Source organism: Nelumbo nucifera, chromosome 4 (assembly GCF_055504915.1).
Source record: "Nelumbo nucifera cultivar China Antique chromosome 4, China Antique-T2T, whole genome shotgun sequence".
Taxonomy (NCBI): domain Eukaryota; kingdom Viridiplantae; phylum Streptophyta; class Magnoliopsida; order Proteales; family Nelumbonaceae; genus Nelumbo; species Nelumbo nucifera.
In genome coordinates, this window is record NC_142652.1 from 90690236 (window position 1) to 90701529 (window position 11294).

General features: G+C 39.4%; 2 protein-coding genes and 1 non-coding gene across 3 annotated transcripts; 2 read left to right on the plus strand and 1 right to left on the minus strand.

The window, feature by feature from the left end:
* Positions 1–3801: 3801 nt before the first annotated feature.
* On the plus strand, positions 3802–6135 carry LOC104611746 (Ribosomal L18p/L5e family protein). Its single transcript, XM_010278948.3, has one exon. The coding sequence runs from the start codon at positions 4755–4757 to the stop codon at positions 5829–5831; it is 1077 nt and encodes a 358-aa protein (XP_010277250.1). The 5' UTR covers positions 3802–4754; the 3' UTR covers positions 5832–6135.
* Positions 3906–4024, plus strand: LOC148800833 (U5 spliceosomal RNA). Its single transcript, XR_016070983.1, has one exon. It is a non-coding gene; the product is annotated as a U5 spliceosomal RNA (small nuclear RNA).
* A 2631-nt stretch (positions 6136–8766) lies between the features above and the next one.
* On the minus strand, positions 8767–9639 carry FDC1 (2Fe-2S ferredoxin-like superfamily protein). Its single transcript, XM_010278942.3, has one exon. The coding sequence runs from the start codon at positions 9384–9386 to the stop codon at positions 8946–8948; it is 441 nt and encodes a 146-aa protein (XP_010277244.1). The 5' UTR covers positions 9387–9639; the 3' UTR covers positions 8767–8945.
* Between the last annotated feature and the right edge of the window lie 1655 nt (positions 9640–11294).

Below are 11294 nucleotides of genomic sequence, written 5' to 3' on the forward strand. Positions count from 1 at the left end.
TGTTAGCAAAATTTATGCTTTGACAGTATAAGAGGAGAAGAACCAACTATTGGCTGGAACTCGTACTCCCTCAATTGATATTGCTGCTCTCCATGTAACTGATCAAAGAAAGCCAAGGTAGAAATCTAATTGCCCAAAGCTGAAATGTGACCATTGTTATAAGACTGGGCATACTAGAGATCGTTGCTACCAATTAGTTGGATATCCTCCAAGCCAGAATATCAAGAATAAACAACCTCAATCGAAGAATGGAGTCCTACAACAAAAATCTAAGAGAAAAGGTTCTATAGATGTGGCAAGTTCTAGTTCTCCTGTTGCAGGCCTAACTGCAAAGCAATATAAGCAACTGATAGACCTTCTCAGCATTGAACAATGATCAATCTCTGCAAATCTTGTAGGTAAAATCCCCAAGTCTACTGCCTTACATGATTCTTTATGGATAATTGTTAGTGGTGCATCACACCACATGCCACCATGCCCTCTTGAATCAATTGTTAAGTCGGATTCTAAACCTATGTTATTGCTTGCTGGCAATTCTTTAATGGTTCATGGTCATGACACTACTTCACCATTCCCGAATGAATATATTCAAAACACTCTCCTTGTTCATGATTTCAATTGCAAACTCCTCTCTATAAGTCAACTAACCAACTAGTTGCAATGTGCTATCATTTTCTTTTCCACCTTTTGTGTGGTATCGGACCTGACCACAGAGAATATGATTGAACTGAGTAAGATGAAGAACGACCTTTACCATCTTGTTGGACTGTCCACACCATCATTATCTGAATCTGACTCCTAAGTTTTTTCTTCTGTTTGTTCTTCCAATTCATCAATAATGTGACATCACAAAATGGCCCACACTTCTTATGATAGACTGTCACTAGTCCTAGATTTGTGTTTGCCTAGTCAATGTTCTACATGCTGTGATGTCCGTAATCGAGCCAAACTAACTCGAATTCCTTTCCTAGTACTGATTCGTTTTGATATATGGGACCCATACAAAACCCCATCTCTATTCGATGCTCACTATTTTCTTAGTATTGTAGATGATTTTTCTCGTGCAACTTGGGTGTTTTTAATGAGATTTAAGTCTAAGACTTAAATTCCTTTCACTTTTCCATGCTATGGTAAAAACTCAGTTCAATACTTGCATTAAGATCGTTTGATCCGATAATGGGTTGGAATTTTTGTCAGGACCCATGACAGAATTCTTTCTTCAAAATGGCATTGAACACCAAAGATCGTGTGTTGATACACCACAACAAAATGGTGTTGTTGAAAGAAAAAACATATGCATCTATTTAAGATGGCTCGTGCTCTTTGTTTTTAAGTTGGCCTCCCTATTCGTTTTTGGGGTGAATGTATTTTTACAACCACATATCCCATTAATAGACTGCTGACCCCCTTGTTGGACAACAAGACTCCTTATAAAATGTTGTATGACAAACAACCCTCATATACTCATCTTCGGGTATTCGGATGCTTGTGGTATGCACACAATCTTGGGAAACTTGATAAATTTTCTCCCCGTGCCCAATGTTGTGTGTTTCTTGGGTATCCACATGGCCAAAAAGGCTATCGGGTTTATAGTGTGGACACTGGCTCTATATTTGTATCCAGAAATGTTCGATTTTATACAACTTTCCATTTTGGGGTCAAGTTGATAGTGAGGGGGCACCATGTCGGATCATTCCTCTACCTACCATGGATGATAATGAAACCACATATGCTGAAACCATTCTTGATCGTACACCTCCATCATATATTGAACCTGTTCATGATGAACCCACTCCCATCAATGATCCTCCACCCACTGAACCGAGTCCACAACATCCTTGCTCACATAGACACACTCGGCCACCACTTTCTTAAGGGACTTCATTTGTTCTACCATACATTCTCATTCCACTGCACACCCAATTTCCAACCATCTCATTTAACTTTCTAGTTCAAATGTCTTACACCCACTTGAACCAACCACATACAAACAAGCCATTCTTGACCCAAATTGGAGGAAAGATATGTTAGAAGAACTTGTTGCACATGCACGCAATAATACATGGGAATTGGTTTCTTTACCAAGTGGAAAGACACCCATTGGGTGCAAGTGGGTCTATAAATTGAAGCTGAAACCGGATAGGTCCATTGATCGATATAAAGCCCATTTGGTTGCATAGGGCTACATACAAACGGAAGGGATTGATTATAATGAAACTTTCTCTCCCGTGGCAAAATTAGTGACTGTACGTTGCTTATTAGATCTTGCCTCTGTTTGTGGTTGGGAGCTTCACCAAATGGATGTTCATAATGCGTTTCTCCATGGTGATCTTCACGAAGAAATTTACATGGTACCACCACATGGTTTTCTCAAAGATGGTGATACTCGGGTCTGTCGTCTTACTTGATCTCTGTATGGGCTCAACCAAGCTTCTCAGAGTTGGTTTGAGAAACTCACTTCTTCTCTTCTGTGGCATGGTTTTACTCAATCCATCTCGTATTGGTGGCCTCAAACTCTACTTAAACAAATGTTTTCACATCAAAGACTTGGGCCCACTACACTACTTCTTGGGGCTTGAAATTGAACGGTCACCATCAGTTATTTACCGTTTGTCAACAAAAATATACTCTTGACATACTACAAGAAACAAGCATGTTGGGTTGTACGCCTAGTCCTTTCCCCATGACTCAACAACAACATCTTGCAGTTAATGATGGGCCTTCATTTAAATTTCCAGATCGTTATTGTTGTCTTATTGAACGCCTCATCTACTTGACAACTACCAGGCCCAACATCACTTATTCAATTCATCTTCTTAGTTAGTTCATGAGCTCACCCAAACAAGTTCAATGGGATGCTACTTTATATCTTTTTTGTTACTTAAGAGGCACCCTAGACCAAGTCATATTTTTTTCATCATCAAGTGATTTGATCATCAGAGGCTTTTGTGACTTAGATTGGGCCAGTTGCCCACTTACGCTCCGCTCTACAATTGGGCTGCTCTACATGTTGGGTATTGCCCCATTATCATGGAAACCAAAAAGGTAGCCTATAGTATCTAGATCATTCATTGAAGCGGAATATTGAGTTATGGCTGTAGTTACATGTGAGTTAATATGGCTCCAATAATTGTTTTTTGACCTTGGCCTTCGTCATTCACAACCCATACAACTTTTTTGTGATAACAAAGCGGCTTTACACATTGCAATAAATCCGGTGTTTCATGAGCATACAAAACAAGTCGACGTGGACTGTCACTTCATTAGATAGCACATCCAAGCCAAGCATATTGTTACATTTCATCTCTTTTCTTCTCAACAACTGGCTGATGTATTCACGAAAGCTTTGGTTCATGATCACTTCAATCTTCTATTACCCAAGTTGGGCATGTTTGGCTTTTCTCCCACACATGCACCAACTTGAGGCGAGGGGGCATATTACACCATGTGATTATTCAAGTCAGTTAGGATTATCTAAAAGATTCCTACCGATATGTTTTAGTTACAAATTTTACTTGTGGCAAATCCATTCCTCTTGTATTTATTTATATCTGCCAATGAATTGGTTTTAGTGTGTAATCTTTCCATTTTCTATTCTTCTGTGCAAAATTTATTCTGTAGTTTGTAATATGCTTATACAAGCTATATTATATATAGCTTATTTCATCGCAACCAAATCCAATGATCCAATCGAATCGGATTATAAATGGATATCTGATTGAATTGAATTCAAATATAAAAATATACCAGATCCATCGCCCATCGGATTCAATTCTAACGAATGTGCAGATCGTCGAATTCGAATTGAAATCTAATTCGCATAACGTCCCACATAGAAGAGAAGCAAGACAGTCCAGCTAACGACTGCCTATATAAGTGACCCGGCACAAGTGGGTGCGTTACGCAGCCGCGCGGTGAGCACAGAGCTAACTATTCTTTCGCCTTTTACTAAAGAATACCGTGTGCTCGCCGCTGAAAGCGGCATACGCCAATTTTTAGAGGGCTTTTTCCGTCATCAGGAGATGTCCAACCAATTTTAATTCCTAAAGAATTCATGCGATGTATTTGTCAAGACATCTTTTCTGTTCTGAGTCCTAAGAACTATCAACGAATTACAGGCCTACGGATTCCTGTTTTTGTGTTTTCACTTGTTCTTCTACAATTTTTAGAGGGCTTTTTCCGTCATCAGGAGATGCCCAACCAATTTTAATTCCTGAAGAATTCATGCGATGTATTTGTCAAGACATCTTTTCTGTTCTGAGTCCTAAGAACTATCAACGAATTACAGGCCTACGGATTCCTGTTTTTGTGTTTTCACTTGTTCTTCTACTCGCTGCCTTCTTAATTCTTAAATCTAACCAACCGTGGGAAATTAGTTGGCACTGTAAGAACTGTTTGGATGGTTAGTACATCGTCTTCTTTTTAGGACCTAACTACTGTGAGAATTTAGTGCCTTGTAAATGGTGGTCTGGTCAAGAGCTTCGTCTTGTTTGTGTTCTAGGCTTCCAGCGTTGGGAAGGTAAAAGGCTACTCGTTCGCTTTCCAATTTAAAAGGGCGAAGCAGATGTACGGAAAAAAAGATCATTAGAGCTACGAATTTTTGACTGCCAAGTGTTCGATGATTCGTTTCTTAGCCTTACATTTGAGAACTTGGGTATTTCAATTTGTTCAATATCTGATGCACCATTCATTGGTTTTCCAAATTCAGCAGCTAGAATTGTGATTCAATCCAACAACGTAGAAAATACAGTTGAATGGCGGTAATGTTCTTAAGAAGAAGCTGTACATTATCAGGGAATTTTACTGCTCTTTCGAGGGGGTGTACGTTCTGCTCGTGGGCGTCCAGGGTTCTAGATAATGAGTGTGGTGATAAGCAATCAATGTCAAATGACAACCGTGGAAATAGTCTCGCCGTTGGTTCTCCAACTTATTTGAGCCAGGTTCATCATCTCTCTTCCTTGCTTTCCTCTGATAGAGTTCAACTGGAGGATGTTAAAATCGACCTTGTAGACATTGAAAGTTGGCAGGTTTCTTCTGGATTATCTCAAGCATGGAGAGGAACGTATGAAACAACAGCAACACAATCGTCCTCGACAGAAAATCTAGATGGGCTGCTGCATGTCTCCCATGTAGTTGAGGATGAGGGCCATGAGGCCGATTTTGATGAGATTGAGGACATGAGAATTAGGGGCAACCTCTTTTATAAACTGGATAGGGATTCTAAGGAGTTTGAAGAGTACAATATCAGCTGGCGGAAGAAGTCCTCAAAGAAGAGTGGGGAGAAGAATAGAAAAGAGAAGCCAAGCAAAAACAAGGAGAACCCAAATTGTAGGTCGGCCTCTGGTGTTGAAAAACTTCCAGAGCTTGTGAAGAACAAACCAAGTGCTCCTCCTCTCGAGGCAATAGAAGGTTCTTGTACTGCTAAGAAGGTAAGGACTCCGACATTTAATCAACTCACTGGCCCTTACCATGAGCCATTTTGCTTGGACGTTTACATATCAAAGAGCTCTGTTCGTGCCTGTATTGTGCACCGGGTGACTAGCAAGGTTGTTGCAGTGGCACACTCAATTTCCAAGGACATGAAATTTGACTTGGTGTCAACCAAAGATTCTACGGCTTGTTCTACTGTAGGAAAAATTCTTGCTCAAAGGGCGTTAGCTGATGATATCCATGATGTTGTTTACACACCAAGAAAAGGGGAGAAATTGGAGGGGAAGCTTCACATTGTTCTTAAGTCTATTATTGATCATGGCATCAATGTGAAGGTGAAGATTAAGCAGAAAGGAGCTAAGAAAGTAGGCCAATCCTCAAATGGTTCCATTCGATTTTGATGTGATCCAATTGCTCTGGATTTCTCTCTATTTCAACTGTGTTATATGGCATTGCTATTATCTGTTCGATGATCGTGGAGTGATCTCTTCCTTATCCAGAATTTAAAGATGGCAATAGAGAAGATCTTGGGGACAGACTTGGTCTACTGTAGGATTAGTTTCTGGGAGCAATTGATTTGTTATGTTGCTTTCATTGTTTGAATGTATGTTCGTTTTTTGTGGGGTGAAATCTCTGTCTATGCATTATAATCTTTTTCTTTAATGAAATTTTACTTAATAGCATGATTTGGTCATGCGATTCTCCATTTTAATTCCCAGTTTGCATGGTTCTTTTGCAGAATGACCACTATACTTGTATCTCTGGAACAAATTTAACTTCTTTGTAAATGAGATAATACGGTGTTTCTTGTGTATACTCAGACGTTCTTTCCTCCATTTCAGAACTTTTTTCACTTTGAGGTTCCTCTGTTTTACTGAGGGAGGGAAGGTGGGGGTTGAAGATCTACTGGGACGTTTCCCATATAATGGAATGAGTTACTGGGCATTTAAAGAAGAAAAGCAATTTTTTCTAGTTTTTATAATCCATTCATAGATCAATATCCACATTGAGATTCTGGTGCAAGATGAAGGAGAAGATATTGGTGAAGCCACTGGGTTAAGAAAACTGAATTGGCAGAGGTCTGCAAGCCACCGGGGAAAGGTGGGGGAGGGGGGAAGGACCACATCATTTTTTGTAGGCAGAACCAGAGGCTGCCACTTGATGGATTATATAGGATTTGCTGGCCCATATTTAAATTGGCACTTGGAGGCCAGACACAGTACGCTGAATAGCATTTTTAGAGTCATGAAATAATAATAAAATTGTTAAGGTTGCATTGGGTTGGAGCTATTATCTCAGTTTTGTTTTAGACTTTTAGTTGCTCATTTCAACTTCACCCAGAATTCAGAAGACAGTTATCTGCTTACTTGCTGATCCAGGGCATTGGTAGAATTTGCTTGCTTCTAAAGGTTTGCATGCCTTTTTGATGAGGCAGGTTGATGTGCTGAGAGTAAAGGGGAAGAGGAGGCTACAATCTCCCCACACTTTCAAAGAACTGTAAGTGCTGGGTGGCTGCCTGTTCAATTGCTAGAGGTGATTGAAATTTGTTGGTTAGGAGAATCTGTTTTCACAGGCTGCATTTGTAGAGGAAGAATCTTGCCAAAGAAGGGATCATAAAGAGAATGATTAATCTCCTTGATTGGGGAATATTGTTGGATTTTACTGCGAGCAACTGATGCTTGTTTCTGAAGGCTTGCTTACCTCTTTGATTGGGCGGGTTGGATCATAACGAGAATGATTAATCTCCTTGATTGGGGAATATTGTTGGATTCTAAAAAATAATATGGCTTAGTACTTGGAAAATCTTACTGCGAGCAACTGATGCTTGTTTCTGAAGGCTTGGTTACCTCTTTGATTAGGCCGGTTGATGTGGCTAAGAGTAAAGGAAAAGGCTACAATCTCCCCACACTTATAAGTTACAAAGAACTGTAAATGTTGTCAGGCTGCCTGTTCAATTTTTAGAGGTGATTGAAATTTGTCAGTTAGGAGAATCTGTTTTCACAGGCTGCATGTAGGCACTTGGAAGAATTTGTCGGCTGTGCCAGAGGTGAGGCAGAATTTTGCCAAAGAAGGGATTATAAAGAGCATGATTGATCTCTTTGATTGTGGGATATCGTTGGATTCTAAAACGTAATACAGCTTAGTGCTTAGGAAATCTTACTACAAGCAATTGATACTTGGTTTGTGGAGCAAGGAGCCTGTTAGCATTCTACAGTAGGGGGTCTGCAGAATCTATTGGTTTTGGTATCAATTGAAGTTCCAGTTCTTCCACATTTGGTTCATGTACTTAAAGCTAGATTCTTGGTTACACATCAAGCAGCTCCCTCTGCAGTTTGTAAGGTTTGCAGCTTGACAGGAATGAAGAGATTAGTGAGGTGAAACTGGGTTTATCTTCTGGTTGTGAAATGGCTCAATACTAAAGATAAATAATGCATAAGGGATTGCTGCAGAATCAATATCCAACTTCAAGATTACTGGAAAGGTATGAGAACAGAGTTTCATATTTGGTCCAGTTGCTTTACTTAAGTCCTCAGAATACAGCCAAGAAGTATATAGTTTCCTGTCTCACATCTCTGTTGAATAAGAAATGTATGAGGTTGATGATCTCATATGAAGTTATAAGGTATATCAAGAACCTTTCTGAGAAGCTGCTTGAACAATTATAAAAGAGAAAAGCTTGGGAAGTTTATTTAACAGGAAATAGAGGCATAATTTTCGTCTGTGCAATGGAATGTTGTCAGGAATCTTTTGCTAGATGCTTCACCCGTGGTATGAAATAAAGTAACTAAACTTATCAAAATGAATGGTTCTTTCTTCGGCATTATTTTTTCCTTTCATACTCGGGGCTAAGACATTGGGTTGAAATTCAGTAATATATATTCTACAGGAAAACCCACCTAAGGCTTAACCCTTCCCTTACCTCCTTAACTCCTTTCTGGGTAAGGGCAAGCCTACAAATGTGGCTTCCCCCTTCTGTGGGGAAATGAAGTACTCTAAAGGGGTGATTTGTTTGATCTTGTAGATGATTCAACAGTAGTTCCTATATCTGGTATGCTCGCTATTCTCAGAATTACAGACACAAAAAAAAAAAAAACTAGGCTCCTGTTTTGTAGGAGGTTGTAAATATCCACTTCAAACACACGTATTTTAGAGGACAGATTTTTCGATTTTGTTCTGCATCTTACATTCCGACGATGGAAGCAACAAATGTGGTCATAATTGGAGACCATGTGATTGATCCTGAGTCCTGAAACTCAAAATCAGTGCGATGAAAGAGACATGATCACTGCTTGAATGGTAACATTACTTCAACCCGCATTCAGAAACAACCAACTGTAATAACAAAACTAATAATCTTCAATCAATCTATTTCTCTCTCAAAACTCATAAACAACTGCAGTAGAGGTTGTGGAACTAAAAAAAACAAGCTTCATTCTATTATTCTCTCCAAGTGTCCAAATTACAAAAAAGGGGGAGGGGGGAAGTAATAGGTACAGACATTCGCTGCTTTGCACCTAATCATTTGCAGTTGCCAATTGCAGCGACAGCAATTCTTCTTCAGGGATGGTCCGAATGTGACAATCAGATCGAGGGTAAGAAGCACAGAGCAGTGTGTACCCGCGTTCAACGACATCGTCACTGAGCATGCCTTCGCTCTGATCAACCTCGCCGCTCACCAGTCGAGCCGGACACGTCATGCACACACCAAGCTTACAGTCATGTGGGACGGTCAAGCCGGAGTCCAGTGCCTTGGCGAGGATAGTTTCATCTGGGTCTACATCGATGGTTGTGGCGCGACTGTCGTGCTCGATTGTCACCTTGTAAGACCGAATTACGGTAGACAAGGAGTGGCTGACTGGTTCGAGACGGTGTGGCTTGAAGCTGAAGGCAGAGCGGTTGGTGGGTCGGTACTTGTGTGCCAGTGCTGGAGAAATGCAGAGATGAAGCGTCGCCATGTTTTTTGAGAAGGGAGGAGGGTTAGTAAGCGGAGGTTTTCTCTCTCTCTCTAGGTGGCCAGGGGGATATGCGGTCCGGAGAAGATAAGGTTTTTTTAGCTGTATTAGAGCTGAGGGCGTAAACTAAAAAAATGATCGATTCATGCTTTTGTTTCTGCTACTGCCCCTTACTGCCTTACATGCTACAGCTGTTGTAGAGAGTTGAGACTTCGAGACTAAAGAAGTAGTAGTCAGTTTGGAATCAGAATTCAGAGCTGCTCTTCTTTTGTACTGGATGGATAAAGCCTCAATGGTCTGGATTTTAAGCGCCTAAAATTTGGATAAAATTATTTCAATCTGACGGTTTTTGTACTGGGCCTTTAAATCTGGTGATCGAGGAGTTTTATCTTGATGATAGATTTCAGTTCGATGGTTTTCTGGGATCGGCCAAGGTTTTCTACACAGGGTTTTTGGAAAGGGTTAATTACTTAAATATATTCTGTGGATTGACGAAAATATTTAAAATTACCATATGGTTTACAAAAATTACTTAGATATATATCTTACCCCACATTACACATAAACTCATGGTTGGGGAAACGTTTAGTAGGGGTGTTCAACAAAACCGAAAAATCGAAATTAATGAAATTAAAAATCAATGATATCGATTAGGTTAACTGAACCATGAGCACCCTTAGGCGTTTAGGGTCATTTTACATGCCTTTTACCCCTTTCGCCATCTCTTCTCTTCCCATTCTCTTTTTATTTTGTCTTCTCCAGATTATGTGCTCTATGAAATTTTAGACACTAGTTCTTGAGAAGTAAGGACGAAGTCCAATCGTCGCCTGCAGTTTATTGCATGGTTTTCAAAACTGGATCACATTAGATGGTTAGATCAGAAAAACCAGGAATCGGTCAGGTGATTGGTTTCGTTTTACCCTAGAATTATTATTTCTCCAAAAACTGTTAATTTGGTTAACATATTGTCGATTCAGGTGGTCAAATTGTTTGAACCGTTCAACGGTTTGCCTGGTTTTTTTTTTTTTTTTAATTTTTTATTAGAACGGACCATCCGTTTGATTTAAACAGTCAGACCGTTTGACCCAGGAAGTAGATCCCTGACTGATTCGTTGTCCGATTCAATTTTAAAAACCTTGGCTTATTGTTTGCATATTATTGACGTTTGCAATTGGTGGTTGATAGTTCATTTGAGGATGGAAGCTTACTGCCATTCAATCTCGTTTCCAAGGACTAAGTTTCTAAAATTAGGCCACATCGTGTAGGAAGTGTCTATCGATACTATTAATAATAAATGGAGGATAAAAATGTAAAACTCAAAAAGAGAATAATTTAGTTGTAAGATATCAAATGAAATTTGGGAGATAATAATTTAATTGTAGAATAGAGTAATAGGAAACAAGGTTAGAGAAGTTAAAAGAAAATGAGAAATTTGAATTTATTGGTTAAGTTGTGTCTAAGACACTGTTATTAAGCAAAATTTCGCCTTCTCTATATTCAAGTCAGATGCATATAGGTATATAGGCGTCCTACTCTAGGATTCAGTAACCTTAGTGGCTGGCATAACTATGCACTTGAAAATATTAGGTCACACGAACTGCAGCAATCTTTCAATGGGAAAATGTCAAAATCTGGATCTGATCTGACATAATTGCAGCCCTATAACATATCTTATGGTAGGGATGCAAATAGATCGATTGGATTCGAATAAGGGTATATTCGAATCTGATCCGACACTGTTTATGTCGATCCAATCTGAAGATCCGATCAGATCAGATAGGATTCGATTTGAATTCGAATCCTATCGGTAAGTTGGATCTGATCCGATCCGACTTGTTTTCTTTAAAAATTAATAAATTATTAACAGAAAAATAAAATATACTAATTTAAATAAAATATAAATATAAATAT